This window comes from Nilaparvata lugens, unplaced genomic scaffold (genome assembly GCF_014356525.2).
Source record: "Nilaparvata lugens isolate BPH unplaced genomic scaffold, ASM1435652v1 scaffold4517, whole genome shotgun sequence".
Taxonomy (NCBI): Eukaryota; Metazoa; Arthropoda; class Insecta; order Hemiptera; family Delphacidae; genus Nilaparvata; species Nilaparvata lugens.
Window position 1 is genome coordinate 1 of NW_024090680.1, and position 25,185 is coordinate 25,185.

At 33.0% G+C, this 25,185-nt stretch overlaps 2 protein-coding genes across 2 annotated transcripts; one reads left to right on the top strand and one right to left on the bottom strand.

Annotated features, from left to right (window-relative positions):
* Positions 1–5,496: 5,496 nt before the first annotated feature.
* LOC120355733 lies at positions 5,497–11,444 on the bottom strand. The gene is made up of 4 exons (XM_039444395.1): positions 11,440–11,444; positions 8,087–8,190; positions 7,566–7,741; positions 5,497–5,649 (listed from the first exon to the last, which is right to left on the bottom strand). The coding sequence occupies exons 1-4, from the start codon at positions 11,442–11,444 to the stop codon at positions 5,497–5,499; spliced, it is 438 nt and encodes a 145-aa protein (XP_039300329.1).
* A 10,709-nt stretch (positions 11,445–22,153) lies between these two features.
* Positions 22,154–23,655, top strand: LOC120355732. The gene is made up of 2 exons (XM_039444394.1): positions 22,154–22,555; positions 23,184–23,655. Exons 1-2 carry the CDS (start codon positions 22,154–22,156, stop codon positions 23,577–23,579), a joined length of 798 nt encoding a protein of 265 aa, XP_039300328.1. The 3' UTR covers positions 23,580–23,655.
* The last annotated feature ends 1,530 nt before the right edge of the window (positions 23,656–25,185 follow it).

The following is a 25,185-nucleotide window of genomic DNA, read 5'->3' on the forward strand; positions in this document are numbered from 1 at the left end:
ATGGCCGCTGTGTGAGTAACTGAATGAAGACTTCTGGACAATTTAAATATGATATTATTCAGATATTATGTTTTTTACCCAGGAACAATGCCCCAGAGTATTGGTATGGAGTTCGTAAACACCCTGTATAATGTACTTTCAGTTCTCTGCTTTCTTCTGAAATTCTGGAAACTATAATGGGCTACTGCAAGATAGAAATACTTAATCATTGTTCCATTCTACGAACTATGTTTGGTTTGAAATACATTGATGTTTGCTGTTGCAATTGCTACAGAAAAAATAAAAACTGCACGAGATTATAATAATACTATAAGCAATAATTGTGTCTGTATAATTTTTATATTTCGTGTTTTGTTTTGTGATCCTCTCGGAAACATCCTATAATAAAAAGGAAATCTCTAACCTCGATCCGGGTCCCCTAGAGGATGCTAAAGATTCCATATCCCGCCCATGTGATGGCCATGGTGATAGCTGTAGGTGAGTGCACAAATTCTAGCTCTTTAAAAAACTTTTCACCCAACCAAAACCCTACCTCACCCTATCCTCACCCTACCTCACCCTACTTAGTATTCATTTTTTGTAGTAAAATTCATAAGTATTCGTAACCAATTATAGTGAGGTCCACGTTATAATATAGTATTTGATCAACTTTAGTTTTGCTATCCTTGTCTATCATTCGACAAAGCCGGTGATACTATCCTTTTCTAGGTCCACAACGATGACAATTATGTTTTGACAGTGTAGAAATATAATTAATTAATGCAGAGAATCGGCATCGCTATTCTTCTATCTTTATTCACTGCCATTATAACGTGGACCACACTATAGCAGAATGTTATTGGTATTGTTTAAAAACATCGATGTTTCAACATCAAACATCAATGTTTTTAACATCGATGTTTACTGTTCGATGTTTTTCACTTATCGATGGTTTTACCTAGACATCGGTCATCCGATGTTTTTCCCAACTAAAAAGTAAAAACAATTCTAATTTTTTAATTTGATACAAGTTTTTTTTTCATTTTTTTGTTTGAAGAGGATTATCTTGAGAGCAATAAGCAATAGTAACAGAATTACAATCATTATCTCTATCATATTTAGTGTAGTATTCTGTTTAGTGTTTTTTGTGAATATAGATCACTCTTGTGAAAGATCTCGCATAAGTTTTGATTTCCTGCAGATTGCTATTTTTATTTTTCAATCAAGCTCTCTGTATTTTTATGTGAGACTGTTGGATACTCTTGAAGATTTACATTACTTCTGTGGCCCGTGTCAAGGTTAGATAGTTAGTTATTTAGAATTGAATAAGAGGTCGGTTGCCTGAAATCCATCTTGAATCACTTTTCGCTATCATAGAACTGCCAAAACCGTTAATATGAGAAAAATATCTACAATTTCCGGATTTTTTCAACAATCAAATCTCACTCTACGAACATATTTCTTCATGAATTGTTTACAGCAGATGAAATAGAAAATTCTATTGTACATTTCAAGATCAGGTAATAATTTTTATAATAAGGGGTTACCGAGATACATAGCTTTGAATATATAAATTGGTCTTTTCTTATGTATTGAATATGAATGAGTACCTACACTCAACAATAAATTTCATATTTTTTGACCGAATTTGACTGTTGATGCATGATTTTGAACCGCCTTGGCGAACCGAGAAGAATGAAGTGTAGTACGATGAAATCTGAGCATTGTGTCAAAAGTAAATTATAAGTGTTTGAGATTTTGATCCTTGAGGTGTCCTTAAGCGTGCCTCTTTTAGGAAATACTGAAATTAAGTGCATCTAGCAGGTGATTCTTACCCATGAACTTATGTCATTGTGCGAAATATCAATGTGAGGACAAAGTAGATGGTGATGATGGTTGAAGCTGAAAATTAGGTGTTTTCCACAATACAAGGAGCATTGTTGTCAGGTGTACCTGGAAATCTATATGACATAGAGCGCTCTACCTGATCTCAGTTAGTATAGCACAAAAATACGCCTAGAGGGATTTTGAAATATACATCTAAATTGTAACAATCGGAAGATATTGTTGATTAAAAACTAAAATTCATCAAATTTGATTTTTTCTTCAAATTTTACTCATTTTTGAAAAATTATAACAAAGTACTCATTGGAGATAGAGAGTTCCAAGTGATCTCATTTTTTTCAGGATTATATAATCTGGGAGAGATTTGGCAGAAATAGCTGAAAACTGGAAAATGAGCCGAAAATACGAGGTTTTTGGGCTATCCTGTATCTAGCACAAGGAAATCTTGCATGAAGAAATTGGTTCTGGACTTCTCTTATGTACCCAAAATAATATATTAAAAAATCAGAACTACAATATAAATAATTGCAAGTACACCCCCTTTTTTTATGTCCATATTGACTCGACTAATAGTATCATCCTTAAAAACGTAGGGCGATAAACGATGTTTAAAAACATCGATGTTTATCGTTCGATGTTTTTCACTTATCGATGTTAGGATGAAAAAAACATCGATGTTCAAAACATCGATGTTTTGTCTTTCGATACCCATCCCTAGTTATTGGCATAGTGAGGTTCACGTTATAATGACAGTGTTTGATAAACAATGGTATTGCTATCCTTGTCTCTCATTCAACAAAGCGGATAGTGCTATCCTTTCTTGCTTTACTCTCTTGCAAGATCGTCTTTTAACTATGAAGAATTAATAATAAATTAACAAAATATTTCATCGTAATTATGATAATTCATTATGAAATTATCGAAAAATACAATTTCTTGCTCAATAAAATGTAACTGATTATTTTAAAAGAGAATAAAAAGTCAATATTACATTAATAAACCTGTATCAGCTACCGTCTATAGAAGACATTTCAAATTATTGAAAAATAGAATTTCTTGCTCAATAAATAAAATTGATCATTTTAAAAGATAATGAAAAGTCAATATTACATCAATAGACCTGTATCAGCTCAATAAATAAAATTTATCATTTTAAAAGATAATGAAAAGTCAATATTACATCAATAAACCTGTATCAGCTATAGAAGGCATTTACATGACAGAGGATCGGCATTGTTTTTCTCCTATCTTTCTCCACTGCCATTTTAACTTGGACCCACTATAGGTAGTCTCTTTAGAAATAACATTTTGATAAAATGTATTCTACATGTTCTTTAGATTTCAAGTAGTCAAACTCAATATATAAGAAATAATTGGTAGCAAAATGTTGTTTCTCAGCTCTCATGACTCCTTTAGAGTGATAAAATAAGAGATACTCTAACCCCATCTGGCGGTTACATCCTATAGACATACTGCAAGTAGGCCTATGTTCAAAAAATCCAATAAAGTAGGTTGCGATAATAAACACTAAGTAATTCATTCAATTGGAATTTACACAAATGAAACAAATCTTGATATGTAAATAGTTTATTCATAACTACAAATTTATTGGAAATTGATTACATTGACGAGTATCAAATAATATATATTGACAGACATTACATAAACACTGGTATTTACTTATCACATAATTGGCAGACTATAACGATGTAATACATTGATCACTTATCAGTAAGAATCACAAATCTTTCATGAACACCGGTATTCACGTATCACATATTTTTAAGATCAAAACTTTTTAATATTACTTATTAGCATTATAACCATCACTTATTATATATTTTGGCTTCACATTATTTTTATTCCAATATCATTTACGTTCTTATAAAAAATAAATAATTCATTTTTATTATCTCTGTGTTATGGATTAATTTATATTATGCACCTATTTAACTATACTAACTACCTAGATAACTAGGTACACTGTAAGGGGCCCTATAACTCAAATAAATTCAATTCATCAATATAGATTACTTAAAGCTATTCAGGTTTAATGGAACTAGTTCTATAACTGATAACTTAATCTTCGAAAGAGTATTTGAATTACTCTATCTTATTTTTAAAGCCTTCCGTTGCACGATTATTCATTCGATTATTAGGACCTATTATTAAAATATTGTATTTATTATCAATTACTTCCTAACATAAATTTTAGTACCACCTATAACATTTATTATTAAAATCTACTATAACGTATTTTGTTTATTGTTAATAACTCCCTCAATTATGTTTTGGAAATATCAGTCTGTATTTATCCTAAGTTTGATTTAAAAATATTATTCTATTCAAAGTTGAACTACCTATTCCCTGAGATCCATTATCACAGAATAAAAATGTCATAAGAGTATCAATTTTTAATTTTGCATTTTGAACAATTTTAAATGGGGTAATATCCTGTATAATAAAATGAAAATATTTTCTTGTGTTTACCAAATATATTATATCTTGAGGCATTCGCATTATAGGATATTATTATAACGCGTTGTTGCATCACTGGTCAAGTTACTATTCTTCCAACGTTAATAGAAATCAATTTAAATAATTCTATTATAGTTATAATTTGTTCAATATATTAGATAAAATTGACTACACTAATATCAAAGTCACTTCTATTCTACAATAAAAAAACTATAAACTAATTCCATACGTTCTATCCATTAATTAAGCAAGCTTTGCTATCAGACTTGTGAGTTACTTTAAAACGTTTTCAGACCAATCAGTTACTTTGGAACTTTTTCAGACGTAGACTTACATAGATTCTTTCAGACTAAAGAGATGAGATCAATGCTAATAATTAATTTTTCAACATTATTCTAGATCAAAAATAAAATGTCAATCATTTCTATACAAATAATTAGAGATGTGCAAAATAACAAATAGTTTAAAGTTACATAATATAAAATATTTCTAAAAGCCTTCAAGTCTCAAAAGTTACTTACATACAATGAAAATACTGGACAACTTACATCTTGTCCTTAAAAGCATTGTCGATTTGAAAATAACATTCTTGAAAAATACAGAAAACGACCTAATATCAGAGTCAGAGGCAACTCTACCCAAAGTAATAATAATTAATAATATAATACTAAACAAAGTAATAATATAATACTATACCTCTATCTATACTACAAATAGAACAGGTAATATAATATACACTCGAACTCATAACCAGACAATCAGTTATTGTCCATTGTCGTTTTTAGGAACTCAAAGATTAATAATTGTGTTTGAACTCAACAACTATTATGAAATCAACAATGAAAAATTTTAAACAATAGATACATAGGTATTTACAGATACATAATCAGAATAAGACAATGAATTATTGTCTATCGTCATGTTTGAATATACTTAGGCTGAATAACTTCGTGAATATTTTATGAAAGACTAGTGAGTTGAATCAAATTAAAAACAATTAATCGATGTTAATATCTTACAACTATAATAATATATGGAACTTCAGACTAGACATTAAAAATTCAATCACTATCAAGACATCAGAGCAAGACAATCCATTGTCTATTGTTATTTAACTGAGCTAACTTGATGACTTCTTAAGACTAGTGTATTAACCGTTAATGCATCTTCACCTAGCACCTAGATCCAGTAGTTCTAGTATGCCCCATTTTTCGCTTCGTTGATGAGCTGTTCGACTTTTCTGTCAAAAATTTGCCTCTTCTTCACTTTCACTACCTCGTTTTTTGTTGACTTCTCAGCTATCGATTTTGCAGCCTTTTCTTCCGTTTTCTTCATCTGATCGTTTTCCTTGAGAGAGAAAACAATATCTTTAGCAATTTGCTTTATTTCGACAATTTGGAGATTAAAATTAAGCAAACAAGAGATAGAAAGACTTAAGAAATGTATGGAAAGATACCCTAATGATGCTTGCTATTCATTTGAAACCTACATGATATATATTCCAATAATCATTGAAACTCCATGGATAATTGAAAAAACTCGCTGAACGACATTAATGCCCCGTTTCACCAACCTTGGTCAAGGCATCTGACATGGTTAAAGTCTATCAGCTGATTAAATCAAAAATAATTCGTTCCACCAGCACCAGTTACGTTTGACCACGGTCAATCCGATGGTTAAGTTTGACTGCCGCCGAACGGGCGATCAAATTATTTGAACACGGTCAAAAGACTGGTTCGATCAATTCCCTAGCTTGTTGTACGTTACCATAATATGTTTTTGACGTAATGAAAAATTTCAAAGTTTTTAGTGCGATTGAATTTAGTTGTAGTAAGTTATTTATCAGGTTTGTTCTTGGAATCTTTTAATTAGTAAATTATTATAGTATAGAAAATAAAGGAAGATTTTGAAAAAGATTTGCTTTACTCTTTTATTACACAGTATGCCTATATTATTCAATCCTTAGATCAACCTTGCTGCTTCAATGTATCTCAGTAGAATTGGAATGTTCTTTTGTTCATGAAAAAAATTGTCAAAAATGATGGTGATTTTTAAATTCTTGGTACGAAAGTATTCAATTCAAATTTGAAATATTATTATAAATTAATGTAAATGTGTGACTATACAAAACGTCTGTGCCAGGGGCGTATATAAGAAGGGGGCCCAGGGGGATCCTGTCCAGAAATAATTAATCAGTTCAGAAAAAAGTACAGTAATCTGAATTTTTGACGGCCTGACGGTAAAGTAAAAAGAGCATTCAGCGCAAAGTACCCTCTGAATATGAGCAGCGAAACTGATACTGTATTGAGTATCATGGAGTGTTACTTTATTACAGAATTTAATTTGGATTTTCGTTTAATAATAATTATTAATTCATTAGCATTTGAAAAATTGCAATATCTCAGTAATTTCTATCCATAAAAATCAGATGTAGCCAATAGCAAGCCAGCAAAAATGTTGGACAACTTCAGTAATGTACAGCTACAAGAGTTGACCATGTTCAAATTTGACCGACGGAGTTTTGATCAATCCCGAGGTTGGTGGAACAGTTGTATGTTTGAACGAGTGATCAAATTCTGACCATGGTCTAATTGACCATGGCTAGACTATATTTGATCGAGGTTGGTGAAACCGGGAATAAGGGTTTGAAAGCTAAAATTATTCATAATTGATCAAAAATAATACATATTTTTGCAATGTTTCCAAATTCATCAAAAAAGTTAATTTTTCTTTTAATCCTTCAACCCTAAAACTTTTTTTAGCAGATGTACTCTGCTGCTGGGGGGCTCTTAATCAATCAGCTTATCTCACAAGAAATATTATTTAGAAATTTTAATCAACTTTTGAAAATATCTGATTTGACATGACATAATAAATGGTATATCATTCTAAATTGAAGTATATCAGAATTTTCAAAGTTAATCATTATTTTACAGTTTTAAGTGATTAGTGAGTGTTATTTTGTTATTCAATTTGGTTTGTAAACAATCTAAATTGGGACTTTTCTGTTTTCAAATGTTTGGACTAAAAATTGGATTTGAATTCAAGTGTATGGAACATAACCTACTTTCTGGACTATTTATATTGTGTGAATCAAAATAAGGGGAAGACACAGTTTTGGGCATATTAGTCCTTCTCCAATAATTTTAGAAAATTGTGTTCTGTTTATCAATAAAAAAATATAAACTATGCTTTTATGCTTTTGTACTCTGAAGCGCAGATATTTTATGAAGCAATGATAATATTATTATTGTAATACTTACTTGCATAACTTTGTTGACTTTGGTGAAGAAGTCAGCAAACAGCTGATAGCAGTCATTCAGTTGAAAAGCAGCAGGCTCCTCACAGAAGTGAACTGCCAGTTGAGATTTCACCTCTCGAATTTTCTTCAATTTCTTGACTAGACAATGCACCTGTTGTTTCGCATTGTGGAAGAAATCTGGAAATGAAAACAATAAAATTAGTGACACTATTAACAGATTTTTCAAGTATGGCTTAGGAGTTTTTAAGGGCGATCAATTATTATTTGAACAGTCTGCTGGTATAGCCACAGGGTACCACTTAAAAGATCATTATTTATCGGTTGGTTATACATTGTATCACTCTTGTAAAGTTGTAATATTCTAGCTGTTTCTTCTTCCCAAGTGAAAATCATGATTGTAAAACTGTATAGGCTACTCATATCATAGATTTAATGAATTGATACTCTATGTTCATATTGTAAATACCATAATCTCAATGCAATAAATGATTGGGTAGTAAATTTGAAGGGTATGAAACTTACCTCCGAATTGAGAAGACACTTTGCTCGATTTTATTCTCTTGCTAATGTCATTTACTCCCTCCATCAATGAGTTAACCTCCAATTCAAGGGCTGCAAACGGTGTCCTGCAAATTGAATAATATGATGATCAGTATTGCTTTGAACCCTATTATATTATTTTCACAACTTTTATAACAAATACAAAAAATACGAGTATTCAAATTGCAATCAGTCATGTTTAACAAGATATCAAAAGTCACTTATAATTTTCCAATCATCACATTCATCATATTAACTTATAATTTTCTTTGGACTCGAAGGACTGAAGATTATTCAGCCTAGGTTTGGAAAATAGTAGAAATTACAATTCAAACACCTTAACTGTCACTCCAGTCCCCATCTACTCACATCATAATTATTGGTAACAGACATATTGAATTTGAAAAGAACTACTTCTGAATATAACATAAAAATTAAAATTAAAATTTTTCAAATAAAAGTTCAACATTTCTAAAGTTTTAAATTTATAGTGATTCATTTAGAGTATAACATCAACCTTCAAAATTCAAAAATCATTATTCCTGGACCGAAAATCAAGTGACGAAGCAGTGTGTGACTACATAACCATAACTTTTGGACAACATTAACATTTTATCAAAACTTTTGGAGAGAAATGGTACAGGCTCAGCCTAGTTTTTCCTCCAATGTCATAATTGTATTTGAAATTTTCATATCATATGTTACTATAGAACTATAATCTAGATAGAGTACCTCTTCGAAACAGTTCTTAACTGGCAACTAAATAATTAATAATTTTGTCAGTTGGCATTAAGTTGAGTTGACTGTTAGGTTGGCACCAAGTTGAAGATTTAAATGCATTTATCGCGGAAAAATTGATTGGCACTGCTACTTCAATCCTGGGAATATTATATTACTAGCCGTCAGGCTCGCTTCGCTCGCCATATCCGTTTAGCCAGACGTTTAGTCTGGACCCCCGACTGGATCGTCCTAACATATGATAAAAATGCTCAAATGAAAAATGCAGGCGAGCGGAGCGAGCCTGCTGATCTCATTCTCGGACGATCCAGTCGGGGGTCCAGGGGGCGGAGCCCCTGGCTAGATGGATATGGCAAGCGAAGCGAGCCTGACGGCTAGTACACTATAGATGCTTGATTGATGTGATTTTAAACGCTCATAAGATAGACTTTGAGTTGTTTATTTATTATTCAGACTAACTTAATTTGAAATACAATAGTAAATATTCTTATTTAAGACTATTGGGTACCATGATTCAAGATTCAAAATATTATTATTTTTGAAACTAGAAGTGGAAAGTTCTAGGAAATACATTCATTTTGAACAATTCAAAAATGTTGATTCGAGGGCTTTTTTCATTTAGGAATTTTTTGACCAAATATAAACGTATTCCAACTAGTAATGAGTAATTATTGCGGTAGTAGATTGAATTGATTGACTCCGTGTATCTATCACTCATATAAATATAAAGGAGGAACATGTGCCTGCTGTTCCCATAGCATGGCTGATCATTTGACCAACAACCTGCGCTAAATTAATATCGAATTTAAAAATCGTGGTTAGTTGTTCGTAGCCCAACAAAAGTTGTCTTCCCACCGAAGTACAAGCCTACAGCTTATGTGTGTAACCCTACAGCCAGAGAAAACTTCTATAGATTGGAGAGAAACAAAGTCTGCTATCTCTTTATAGTGAATGTTTTAATAGAATCAACAGTTTGCAATTGAATAATAACATATTCTAGAATTCCGAGCTTATTTTCAATTTTAGGTGAAAATGTTACTGAACATTAATTGTACAGTTCTTCATGCTCAATCTTCCCGCTAGAAATGTTTTGTTTAAATTATATCTGAAGCCTGATAATTGGGAATCTAACTTTGTATAGATGGGGCGGAGCTCCTGAAATTTTTACAGATATGGGACTTATGGCAGTTGATAGAGCTTATCAATGAATATATGAGGTATTAATTTGATAAAAATCGTTTGAGCCGTTTTTGAGAAAATCGCGAAAAACCCTGTTTTTGACAACATTTTCGCCATTTTAGCCGCCATCTTGTATTGCATTTGATCGAAATTGTTCGTATCGGATCCTTATAGTGTAAGGACCTTAAGTTCCAAGTTTCAAGCTATTCCGTTAATTGGGAGATGAGATATCTAATGACATATTTTTAAAATGGCAGATGAAAAATTTCAGAATTATAAGCTGATTAAAAAATATACAATCAACTCAATTAGTTAGCCATTAGAGTAGCCTAATACTGGGATTACTGGGAAGAATTTTTGCGCAATTACCGAGAAATAAGGAAAAATTTTTGCGCAAATCCCCCTCCCCCTCCCCCTTCCCCCTCCCCCTCTAGAGTTTGCGCATGCGCAAACTCCCCCTCTCCTCCCCCTCTCCCTCTCCCTCTCCCTCTCCCTCTCCTTCTCCCTCTCCCTCTCCCTCTCCCTCTCCTTCTCCCTCTCCCTCTCCTTCTCCCTCTCCTTCTCCCTCTCCCTCTCCTTCTCCCTCTCCCTCTCCCTCTCCCTCTCCCTCTCCTTATCTTATCTCCCCTCTCCCAGTGAGGACGAGGGGGTTGAAAAGAGAGAGAGATATATCTCTCTCAGTGAGGGAAAAAAAATTTCCCTTTTTGGAGGAAAAATTCCCTCTCTCTATAGTGACAGATTAAAGTGAATCCATCTAATGCTATACTGACAGATTAAAGTGAATCCATATTTCTACATCTAATGCTATACTGTCAAATTAAAGTGAATCCATATTTCTACATCTAATGCTATACTGTCAAATTAAAGTGAATGCTAGATGAGGGAAAAAATAATTTCCCTTTGAGGGAAAAATTCTCTACTGTCAAATTAAAGTGAATCTGTTACATCTTTATACTGAGTGAATCTGTTACATCTTTATACTGTAAAATTATAAAGTGATTGCAAATTAATACATCTAATAACTTATACTTTATCTACTGACAGATTAAAGTGAATCTGTTACATCTTTATACTGAGTGAATCTGTTACATCTTTATACTGTAAAATTATAAAGTGATTGCAAATTAATACATCTAATAACTTATACTGTATCTACTGACAGATTAAAGTGAATCTGTTACATCTTTATACTGAGTGAATCTGTTACATCTTTATACTGAGTGAATCTGTTACATCTTTATACTGTAAAATTATAAAGTGATTGCAAATTGAATAATTCGGAGGGTACAAGAGAGTGTGATACACCCATCGTTTCTCTGTCTCTCGCATAAGCTTAAAGATTGTGCAAACTACTAGGTGGAAAAAAACAGATGGCCCAAAACAGATGGCCCCATGCGTTATCTCCTATTCTCGCTTACTCCATATCTACTGCTTTTTCCTCTATTACGAAAGCCATGTGAAAGAGAAATCAGTCGTGAGTTCCTTTTTAATCCTGCCTTCCTATACTGCCAGTTGAAGTGAATCCATATTATTCACTTTATATGTCACTTTATATGTGGCTTGCACCCAACTCGAGCCTCCTGGCACGTTGCCGCTTTTCCTCTATTGCAAAAGCCATGTGAAAGAGAAATCAGTCGTGAGTTCCTTTTTAATCCGTCATTCGTATACTGTACTAGTGAAACCATTTATGCTTCTCTCCACGCAGCGATCTCTGCATTACGAATGCCGAGTAAAGGATCATGTCGTTCTCCCCTTTGATCGGTCGTACGCTACTGCCAGTTTAAGTGAATCCATCATCCACCTCAGCAGCTATGCCTTAGTACATCGCTTCTCACAAGTAGCAGTTTGAGATTGCCAGATGGCCCCATGCGTTATCTCCTATTCTCGCTTACTCCATATCTACTGCTTTTTCCTCTATTACGAAAGCCATGTGAAAGAGAAATCAGTCCTGAGTTCCTTTTTAATCCTGCCTTCCTATACTGCCAGTTGAAGTGAATCCATATTTCTACATCTAATGCTATACTGTCAAATTAAAGTGAATCCATATTTCTACATCTAATGCTATACTGTCAAATTAAAGTGAATCCATCTAATGCTATACTGTCAAATTAAAGTGAATCCATCTAATGCTATACTGACAGATTAAAGTGAATCCATCTAATGCTATACTGACAGATTAAAGTGAATCCATCTAATGCTATACTGACAGATTAAAGTGAATCCATATTTCTACATCTAATGCTATACTGACAGATTAAAGTGAATCCATATTTCTACATCTAATGCTATACTGTCAAATTAAAGTGAATCCATCTAATGCTATACTGTCAAATTAAAGTGAATCCATCTAATGCTATACTGTCAAATTAAAGTGAATCTGTTACATCTTTATACTGAGTGAATCTGTTACATCTTTATACTGTAAAATTATAAAGTGATTGCAAATTAATACATCTAATAACTTATACTTTATCTACTGACAGATTAAAGTGAATCCATATTTCTACATCTAATGCTATACTGTCAAATTAAAGTGAATCCATCTAATGCTATACTGACAGATTAAAGTGAATCTGTTACATCTTTATACTGAGTGAATCTGTTACATCTTTATACTGAGTGAATCTGTTACATCTTTATACTGTAAAATTATAAAGTGATTGCAAATTAATACATCTAATAACTTATACTTTATCTACTGACAGATTAAAGTGAATCCATCTAATGCTATACTGACAGATTAAAGTGAATCCATATTTCTACATCTAATGCTATACTGACAGATTAAAGTGAATCCATCTAATGCTATACTGTCAAATTAAAGTGAATCCATATTTCTACATCTAATGCTATACTGTCAAATTAAAGTGAATCCATATTTCTACATCTAATGCTATACTGACAGATTAAAGTGAATCCATCTAATGCTATACTGACAGATTAAAGTGAATCCATATTTCTACATCTAATGCTATACTGTCAAATTAAAGTGAATCCATATTTCTACATCTAATGCTATACTGTCAAATTAAAGTGAATCCATCATCCACCTCAGCAGCTATGCCTTAGTACATCGCTTCTCACAAGTAGCAGTTTGAGATTGCCAGATGGCCCCATGCGTTATCTCCTATTCTCAAATCACCATATTTCTAAATTCCTTTTTGCTATTATCAACAACGAAATAAGCTATTTTGAACCATCTCTTATCACTGAAAATCCAATGTTCCCGGTTCACACACCTAGCAATGAGATTTCGCTACAACTCTTCACATTCCTGCAATATCAATTATAATTATTCCACTGTCACCAATCTTTAATACTGCTGGCTTTTCTATGATTGAGATAACTACGATAATAAATACAATTGCTGTAGATTGAAGATTCCTACAGCATTCCCTGTTATGACATTTATGACATGTTCTGTATTTTATTTTACTGAGTAGGCTCAATCCAGAAATTACTTGAACAGAAATAAACGAGTTACGATTTTACTTCTCAACAACCATTAATGATAATGTAGATGACAAGATTTTTTAACAACAGAGTTTTAGCTGGTTCTATCTAGTTTTCAAACCCTGTGTCAACGCTACATAAATTCGTTCAAGAAAATATTTATCGTAACTACATTAATGCATCAAACTCTCAAGAGACCGATGCATTTTTTCAACATCGAGTTCAATGCATTACTTTCAAGTATAAATAAAAGTGCCTATAGGCTCCTGACAAGAGACAACTATTATTTGATAAATTAATATCATTGATGTCACCAAAATTGTGCATCAGAGTTGAAGCAAAATTAGATGAAGTTGCACTGATGTAAAGATGTAGAAAGTACTTGAAGGTGATTGTTAAAAATGAAAAGCAAGTAGATTATTTGAGTAACAAATTAAGACTGGTAGTAATATTATGGAAGCAGATTTAGACAGAACTTTTTTCTATCAAAGGAAAAATGAAAGCTATTGATTATAGTTATATTTGAGTAATTATGCAAGTAGGTATTTAGATAAGTGTAAGACACATGTAAAGACAACCTTGATGTATCCCTTCCAAGTCAAATGAACGTCGTGATTCAGATTAAGTTGGTGAAAGCACAAGTGGCTATTGTTGAGAGAAGCAAAGCGATTATTTGATTTCAGGTGATATGCATATCTAGCTAGAACTAGTTTTTTTTTTTTTTTTTTGAAAACCACAGAGACATTCGGGGAACAGCAACTAGCAGAATTTTAAAATACAAATTTGAGAGAGAGAAACTCTCTTCGATCATAGTGACTTGTGATCACAATCCCTTACACTTGGGAGATTTGTCTATCAAGAGGAATAATTTGTCTCAAATGCTATAAGGAACATAGATTCTCTATCAATTGAGTTTCTGTCACAAGCAAGGAAAAACTTTTATGGAATACTGTAATAACACCGCAATGCTGGAAAATTAAGATTACAATATGATGAAAGTAAGATTCAAGCAATCTTTTTGGTACGAATTTTTTGTTGTTAGCATCCTTTGTTAAACAATAAATACGTGTAGAGATTTGGTTAGTTATGAGTTAGTTCTATGTCTAGTTAGATGTACACTTTCAACATGAATTAGATTACAGTTCTCCAGATAAGTATGAATAGCTTTTTTCATCTCACTACTCTCAACCCACAAAGTTAGAGTGAAAAAACACTATAATTTCATTGGCTTCAGCTGTTGTGCAATATTCTCACTCACAGTGTTGGATAATTTCTTCATTTTGGAGGAAAGTGTGATATTTCATAGTTTCTCAAGAAAGACTTTGAGAAGAATAGATTTATAAAATTAGAATCAAGCTGGGTGAAAAGATTCATGCATGAGGAAAGAGATACTGATGTAATAGTCAAGTGACTTATTTAGAAAATAGCATTGCTAACACTTTGAACTTACACCTCATGAAAACAAAAGCATATAGTTTTGACAAACAAACAGCAACTTTATTTTCTAAAATTGAATTTGAACTATACGATACTTTGCTTGTTGCTGACACGGGTTAGAATCATTGTTACAAATCCATATCAACGCCTGTGTATACTGAAAAAACAGAACACCAGTCTCTCCTTGTTTTAACTGTTATTTATTCTTCACTTGTCGTTTTCACTCAGCTAACAAATAATATTAGTTGAATGACATATAACCTATAGGAAAATTTCAATGCAAAACCTGCGGATTACCGAATCTTGAATGATTTTGCTTCTTCCTTTATCAGAAATATTAGGAAAACTATACATTTATGTTGACTCAGTGCATAAATTCAACCTTGAATATGCAAGTATATTATCTGAAAGATTACAGAAACATGATACATAACAAATAGACAGAAAACTTTTCTGTGTAATTACAAATATTACTAGTCTATTACTCACAGCCTTTGCTCCAAAATCCACTCAACTGAACATCTAAAACTGAGTTTTTTTTTCATCATGATAACATGAGAAGCAGAGTTAGAGTGGAGGATAAGGAGAAGGAGAGTGAGAAGGAGGAGCACACAGCAAATCAAAGGTTAGTTATTTGATGAAACTATTTGATAAATTATACTAATAGATCTGTTCACATTACAAGAGTTGGAAATTACTGATTCAGTTAATAGTTATTACTTGCATATTAACTTGTTGAATCACTGTTTGATTCTGTAATATGAAAGCAAGAAATAATAATACTCACTTTGAGATTCCATGTACTGGTAAAACACAACAAGAAACTCTCTCATATGCAAGTGTAGTGAGAGTCAACCTTGGAAGATATGCTCAAATTATTCTCTCAGTCAGATCTTACTTCAGACAGCTTCAGCATCATGAATCTCTAAGATATAAGAACCCAATTCAACTTATACTGACAGATTAAAGTGAATCAATCCCAGTCTAGTATAGATAAGAAACTCTTTTGTAGATGTGCTAAAACCCTATTACTCTTTAAGTTTCTCGTTCTAGAGTTAGTTGCAAGGATGTTTTCAAATATTCTTTCCAAATTCATGTTAATGCATAACAATATTAGCTACAACTATTGACAACTGCTTTTTTCATATCATATGCACTTCAAAAAATATTTTCTCAGTCTATATTATGTAAATTCATTTATAATTGTATATAAGTGTAAAAAACCAGTATATATTGTAATCTACACGAATAAAGCATTCTCTCATTAGCTTTATTTATTTATTTATTAGATAGAGCGAACAATACAATAGTTGGAAAAGAAAAAACAGGCTATTGCCCAAAACTTCTTCAATTTCCTGATTTTGTCACAAATCGTTCAAATATTATGTTCACTTCAATTTCAACATCAAATCTTCAATCTGAAACTATGAATCAGAATAAAACAAAGAGTTTCAAATTTAGATAAATTGATAATGAAACTTGCGTTAAAACAAAAACTTCAAATATTCATACTGTTTTTGTTAAGAAGTTTGATGAAACTTCTATAGCAATGATTAAACCTTTCCTTGTCTGTATGACATCTCAAGTAATTGAAGCATTTAATTTGTTACAAAATTTGGTTCTCAAGCACTATCTCAGATCTATCTAGTGACTTTCCTTTAAACGCTATGAGCTTGAATTTTTCTTTTTTCATCATGTCAAAGTCCATACCAATCCTATTTGAAATAAGTAAATGTGCTTAAATTTTAAACCATTTTCAGCAAATACTAAATTAAATAAGAGATTTGTTTTTCCCCCCAGCACTGGGAGATATAATTAACATTCTTGCATTGTGAGGTAGTAGCTCTCCATTTTTACAAAATGCAGGCTTTTCTTTATTTGTAATTAATTTATCAAAGTTAACAATTGGTAATTGACTCATGATTACAAACGTACAGAACGTGATCTGATAAGGTACTGAAAATTTTTACAATAGTTAGAACAAAGCCACTGGTATTTAGAACAATGACCAAGGGCATGATGACGCTACATGTATAGAGAGGCGTTTCCCAGAGATTGGAATGCAGGCCAACACTCTCCACCTCCTCTCCTCCTCATCATCAAACAGATTATGGATGTTCAAAAGATTCTTATATTACGAAATGAGAACCAATGTTTGATGAGGAGCTATTATATTTTCAACGAATGTACATCATGATATTTACAATAAATGTACATGATATTTACAATAGATTATTTACAATAAATGTACATGATATTTACAATAAATGTACATGATATTTACAATAGATTACAAAAGATTATTTTTCATCTAATAGTTGATCTTTACTAGGCGTTGAAAACCCAATCCATTTCACTAACAGTCCTTTTTTATCACGTTTTAATATGTTTTCAATCAAATACACCTGTCTCTCCGTTTCGTTTAATTGCGTTTTTTTTTTTAATTTCTTCTGCATTAAACCTACCACTAATTACTTCTCCGTTTAGATCTTGCAAGCTATACGTTACAGGTTGAGAAGGAAATATAGAGTGTAATCAGACTAAACCGCCTTCATATATTATTCTAACTTACACATACCTTTACAACTAGAGTAGCTTGGTTTAATTCAATAAATCAACAATCATAGAATGAGAAACATTATACAGCATTTATTTTTGATAATTCTTTACATAATTCATTAAATATGGTATGCAATAATCAAAAATTTGTACAATATCGTCTTTATTTTTCAAACTTTTGTCAATAGTTATAATAATTTTGCATTTATTTATTCCTAACTTACAACTAATACATTTATTCCTTAAACCTCTACAAGTATTACAATTAATTTTCACATTCAAAGCTTTTAGTATTTAATAGTTTTATTCTCTCCTCAATTAACGAGTTCATCATAATCTCTGTAAAAAAGTTAAAGTTTGTACAACATCGCTGATTCGCCACACATTTTCATAATTTCAAATGTAAATCTTACACTATCAATGTTTTTATCTGTTAACCTATCATCAATGAAATAATACATTCGAATATTCAACCAACCTAATGAATTACAATAGCAAAATTCAGGAATTTCCTTTAATTCGCGTCTTCGATGTCTATCAACTATATTCTTATTTATAATATAACATACGCTTATATGTTCTGACTTCTGTTCTTCACTTTTACCAGGTTTTATAAATGTTAAATATTCCTCAAACGTTAGTCCTTCTTTTCCGAAATTATTCAATTCTAATATTGTTTTGTCAATAAGTTCGAAATAACAACATCTATATTTTTTATCGATTTTATTCGAAAAATAGTTCTTATCAAATGAAATTGAATCCATCTCCAATCTGAAATTAAACAGAATATGCTATCAATCTTGTTCTAAGCCTGTCTCATCTGAAAATCTGAAAAAAAATTCCAGATAAGTTCATTTAATTGTTCTTTTGTTAAATGTTTATTTTTTTCTGTTATAACCTTCTTAATTTTATCGATAGACTCTTTAAGATGTGCACAATCACATCTGCATGAGCCTGGGATATCGCCATTCCCCCAGAATTTATCATATGATGTACCGTATAAATCACAAACTGAAATATGATTATAGTTATCACTATGCCAAACTCCTAATTTTTCATAGTCTCTCACAAATGTTAAATATTGTAGATTTGTCCATCCTTTTTCTGCTAACTGGTCCAATAATTGCTGATGCGTCTCCAATAGTTCAGTTAGTTCACAACGATAACTTTGTATTCTCGCCATTTTTTCTAAAGAAACAGAATCATATTTACGTAATTCATTAAAATGCCTATTTATAATATACTGAGCTTATATATTCATCAAATGATTTCTGTTCGAGAGCTCATATCTGAAAACATATTAAACTATAAGTTGGAATGATCAGCGTATATAATCAATTGTAAAATATTTACTTAGTTAGTAATTGACTCTTATCTATCCAAGACGGTTCACTAAAACCGAGACGCTTTACGAGATAACGCTTTCCAACTTTCTTTAATATTCAAGATAAACTTGCATTTCATCTAAAGTTAACTCTGATTTCTTTAATTCTTGTTCATAAAATTTGTCAGCATCCAAATCTTGTTTCAATAATTCTGTATGACCTTATTTCTCAACTATCGTACTATAAATACCACTGCATTGATCTGCATTCGTTCAGTTCGGTAGTGTCAACGGTGCAATAAACATGGATACTTCTAAGGTGTTTAATGTACCTATGCTCCGTGGTAATAAAATCAAGTCTAGCAATGAGCGGTTTGGTTTGTGGCTTCTATCAGAAAACATGTGCAATGACAACCTTGTGACTGACATTGGAAATATTGATTACACTGCTGGGGAAGAACTGTTTGTGCAGGATGACTCAAATCTTGTGGCTATTACAGAACCTTTTTGTGACAATATGATGCTTGTGAAAATCTGTGCTTTGGATGATTGTGAGGCAATGGATAAGAGACGTTTTGTTCTAAAAAAGGATATATGTGCTGCATACAACTTATATTTAAGAGGGAAATTCTCTAATATGGTGTCAGCTAAACATGCAGTCAAAGCAAAGCTGGCTTACCTATTGAACAGTGGAAGTGATATGTCTCAAAAGATTCTACAAGTGCTTCCCAATGACAATTACAACGAAGCGAAACAAAAATACCAGGAACCAGTAGGCATACCTTACAAAGTAGAGCTTGCAGATGTGCCAATTGCTACATTGATAGAAGAACTACCGAGATTATTGGAGCAGCTGAGGAAAGAGCACTTCTATCTTCTGGACTTGGACATAACACAGGACTTTGGTGGAATATTCAACAAGAATGGAATGTGTGATTTTCTAACTACAAATCATCATTTTTGTTTCCAAGGAGAATATAAAGAAGACTATAATGTGATAGCAGATAACAATAAAACTGTTGGGATTGATTGTTTGAGTTGGGTTAATAGTAATGCGAGGGTGAAAATTTATAATAAGTTTGTATGTGAAATAACAAGCTCTGGTGTAAATAAGCAGTTAGGTAACCATATTGTAGACTTTATTGAGTGTGCAGATTCAAGATTAGGGAAAACTTTCACCTCTCCTACAGGTAAAATGCATGGTATTACACGTTTGGAAGCTACAATCTGTAACTATAGTTTAACAAATAGAGCCAATAGCAAAACCTTTGACCCTATTCAAGATAGCTTGTCACTCTTGAATGATAGTAGAAATTATTTCCAAAATGCTCCAATTTATTCTGTGTCCTTGGCTAAAATGTGGAGAAAACTGACAGATAATTTGAAAAATAGTTGTTGTTTGATCTATAATGATCTTCTACAGTATGTTTACTGGGGTAATAGCAATACCAGCAAATTGAGTGGAGTACAAGTAAAGCTTCCCACTGACCCACAACATAGAAATAAAATAATATCCTATGTAATCTCTGCATTTAGCTTTAATCTACTACCTATTAATTATGTGGAAATTTTCGAGGATCCATCAAACAAAAATAATATCAGTTTCTCACAAAAGTGTTATATTAAGAGTGGAGAGACTTATTTCTCCAAGTCAACCACAGTTTTCTCTACCATATCCAAAGTTGTTGACCTAGATGAGTTGGGTCTTGTAGCAACAGGTAACTTGATACCACAAGTCTTAAGAAAACGGGCAAACATAACTTGTAAGCTTCCTCCATACCCTGTTAAAGAGATACAACCCTTGTCTCCTATCTCAGTGCTATCAGCCAAGAAGCGTAAGCTAGAACTGGATGAAATTGATCTAAAACGGAGGAAAATTGAGTTTTTTGAAGCCACACAGTCATTTAGGGAACAGCATAAGCAGCTAGAAGAATTTGAGGAAGAAATAGAAAATTTGAGAGAGGAACTTGGGCCATATTTCCATTCACATTGGCGAAATTTTGAGCCTAGTGGAGTTTATAATGTGACTGCATTTACTGTGAATAATACTGGGAAATTCCCATATGTAGGTGTACTAGGGGAGAAAGATGGTTTGAAAAACGTTTACTTTGTAAAGGGCTCCCATAAAAATGTTTTCATTAATGCATACAAAGCTATCGAAACTCTCAAGAAAGAGGGTTATTTTGTAATCCCTTACACTGACAAAAAAGAAATTATTTGTCTACCAAGGGAAGAGAAAATTTGTGTAATTACAGTCAATGGTATGTCAAGCTATAATGGACATACATTTCCTAGAATAGAATCAGTTAAGTTTCTCCCAGATGTTTGGAAAAACTTGGAAGACACTCCCTTCACACAAAAAGAAGTGGAGCAGTATAATAACATCACAATGCTGGAAATTAAAGGGAAAGTAAAAGTAGGACAGTGTAAAAGATTGGAAGAGTTACCACAAGGTATAGAGTTAGTCATTATTGCAATAAAAGAAGTGTACAATAGAAACAATACTCGGTATATCCTACAGTTTGAAAATGTGGAAGCATTGTATGTCTCAAACTATTGGTTAGAGGAAGAATTTGAAAAGCCGAACATAGATTTGAATTATAAAATTAGAATCAAGCTAGATGTTTTTAAATATACACCCAGTAGGAATAAGGAAAGAGTTACTTTCTGTATTTGATTTGGCCATAGATATGCTTTGATGTATGTATAATAATTTAAAAATAAAGAAAATTATTGTGACAATCCTCATGACATTGAGCTCTCACCCCTTCTCCTGATTCCTCTCTCATTTTTTCTTTCCTGCTAAACAAGTGGAGGAGAGAGGAGGAGAACAAAGGACAATTTTTGTCCTCGGAGAAGAGGAAAATTGTGCTCGGAGGAGAACAATTGTCCTCCGAGGAGAGGTTTTGTCCTCGGAGGAGAGGAGGAGGAGAAAAATTTAAGTAAAAATGAACTTACATGTGTTGATTTGACGAAATGAAATAATCGGATATGCTTCTCTCAGCTCCTCGACTCGGTTCAGGTATTGTTCCAGCTTAGCTCCTCGCCTATGATTTTCTCGATGCAGGTAAGTTTCCCTCACGAGAGCACAACTGCTTATGAGACCGAGTTGTGAGGTGAGAAAATGCTGTGAAAAACAATGAAATATTTAATAACTGTAACCAAATATATATATTATAAATCAATTTAGTGTTCGCCAATTGTGATACACGCCTCCTTTGTGTTTCTATCTCACTCGTACAAGCCTGCAACAGACAGAGAAACGACTTGCTATATAATCGCTTTTCTCAGTGGAAAATCATCATTCACGTTAGAGAGCTATTAGTACGCGCTAAAATTCTCGACACTTTCAAAACACCATGGACAAGTCACACCGTGCATCCTTCAACTCCAACTCCAACTCCTCGCAAATGTTCATCTTGCCAGACAGCCCGCCTCCGGAGAGGGAGCTGAACTACTGGGAACAGCAGAAGCAGCAGAAGAAGAAGCAGCAGAAAAGCCTCAGCTCAGCTGCCACCTCTGCTGCTGCTACAGCTGTTGCCTCCACCTCTGGCGCCTCCTCAGATCCCTTGAAGAAACAAGGGATCTTCGTCCAAGATGAGGATTCCAGCATCATCGTGGGAGACAGTACCCCTCCGACGCAAGCTACTTGGGCACCACGCCGAGCGGCGCTCACATCGGTACCCGCCCCCAAGCAGTCTGTCAAGAGGAGGCTGTTTTTCGACGACGATGAGGAGCCCGACGTCCTCACTCAATCGAAGGTTAGCATACAAAAATATTATTATTGTAATGTACACAAAAGATTTTATAATCTATGAATCTATAATCGATAAAATCTTTTGTGTACATTACTACAAGTCTCTATATGTTTACTCGAATAAATATGAAATTACTGTGAGCAAAGTCTCAAGACTGAGCGTTTAATCCGAACACAGATAAATTTTCACACGATGGTTGTATTGTTTAAACATGTTTACTAAATATGTTGCATGAAACATTCCTACTGAAACAATTTGAATTGGAGAATTACATACTGATTACATATATATATATGAAAAATCAAATCATATGTTGTTTGAGTGTGAAACAAAAATTTGCATGATTAATGAAAGGTGAAATATTTATGTTTTCTGCAATCATTTATGTTGATTGTAATGAAGTGAAAAATTTTTTTCCGATAATTGAGAGTTATGTCAGAGAATTTCCAAGTTATTACTCACATTTTTTGAGTAGTGAATCTGTTGAGCGCAAGATCACTCTCTCATGTCAGAGAATTTGCGAGTTATTAGTCACAGTTTTGAGTAGTGAATCTGTTGAGCGCAAGATCTCTCTCTTGTATGATTTTATAACCTGAAACAAATAAGAGTCTAATGAAATATTTTTCAACAGAAACGTGCGGTGGAAGAGGATGAGGAGGACAGCTCCATAATGACGCTGTTACAGCAGGAGGAGGATGAAATTCTCCCCGAGGAGCACTTCCTCACTGTCATCAATAGGTACGCCCCGAAACCCTGGACTCCTCTAAGAGAGTTGATGGAGGGTACGCCTTACCCTATTGAGGACGTGAGGGAGGTCTGCAATCAACATGGACGTCGCGTGGTGCTCAAGATCCGGCTGTCAGGTCAGAGAACAACAGATGTTTACATACCTGAACGTTTCACGCTGATCTTGACCCCCAAAGACATCCAAAATTTTAAAAGTAAATGTAAATCATTGTTACTGTTTGTCAAACATATTAATCAGTACATGACCGACATCAACATTGTCAAAATGCATAAAATTTAAATCATGATAATTATATTACCATTTAACATTTTATGAATTTTATTATTACTTATTTTGTTAATAATCTTGTAACAAATTTTCGGACTTGACATTGCATCGCCTTTCGGCATATATTTTCGGTTATAAGTTATTTTGTTAATAATCTTGTAACAAATTTTCGGACTTGACATTACATCGCCTTTCGGCATTATAACCTATATCTTGTAAATCACAATTTTCAAGTATTGTGTTATTTAGTTTTGGCACAAGCCATTACATATATTTTCATTATAATCTATAATTTTCAAGTATTGTGTTAAGGTGACAATTGCATCGCCTATCAGCATATACATAACCTACTTTGTTAACCGCATAATTTACTTGTTATATATCAATAAAAAATAGTATGTTATTCTATAAAAAGTTTTCACTCACCTATCACACTAGTATACGTGTAGAGAACTCAATCACTCACTCTCCAAGTTGCATTGAGTGATAAGAAAAATTAAAATGTGTTTTATAGAATGAAGTGTGTACGCACGCGCAAGCATGCGCATGAGCTGACAACATCGGCCGATCGCTCACTGTGTCAAGGTCGGCTCAACGCTCTGCCTTCCTTGTTGTGAAGTGAGGGCGTTGGCCTGCCACATCTGGTGTGATGCATTTCATTCATTCACGACCTTGCAAGGTCTTGTATGAATGAATGCATCGTACACATGGCTGGATTGGCATTCCATTCATTCTTATCAATATTATTGTGTTTGACTTTTTCACATCAACTATTTGAAATGCATTTTGAAAATTCATTTCAAATAGATGATCTGAATAGATGAATTCAAAGTATTATTCCAAATTAATAGAAAATTCCATTTTTTCTTTTAGATTAAGTTAGTGTAATGATTAATTAATTAACTTTAGTTAATGTTCGAGCATTGAGTTGAAAGGTAATGAAAATATTGAATGTTGAGAACACTCTTTGTGCATGTTGATATTCTTCGCGTGTCAGAGGTGTGTCCGTTAAATCATTATGAAAACATTCTATTGGAGGAAGTTCTTTCCAATGTACTTTCTTTCCCCAACTTCTTTTCCATGTCTGTACTTTCTACCAAATTACGCACCAATACTTCCAAGGATTCAGACATAAACTTGTAGGAATCTAAAAATTTAATTTTGCCTACCGAAAGTGTCAAAAATCTCTCTGACGTATTCGCGATGCAGGAAATTTCTTTTTTACATTTACCGAGCGATTTCAGAATAAAATGCGAATCAAAACCGGAGAAATTATGAAAATAACATGATATGTACTCCGGAGTACGTGCTGTTAAATTGAGAAGTTCAGTAATTTGTTGATAGAGTGCATCACTGCAGGTTATATAAGGTGTGTACTGCGCCAAATGTAAGCCATTATCAGTTTTACCTTTGAACAGGAATCATGTCCTATTCTTTGTGTTCTGATATTTTGGACAAGCCACAAACTCGCTCTATTGGTATCCAGTGTGATCTTGATTCTGATATTTTGGACAAAGCTCAAACTCAGTCGTCGGTACTTTACGATATTGAATCAACAAGTTTCTATTATGAACCAAGGAGAAGCAGTACACCAATCCAGAAGTCGGGAGAGGAGGGG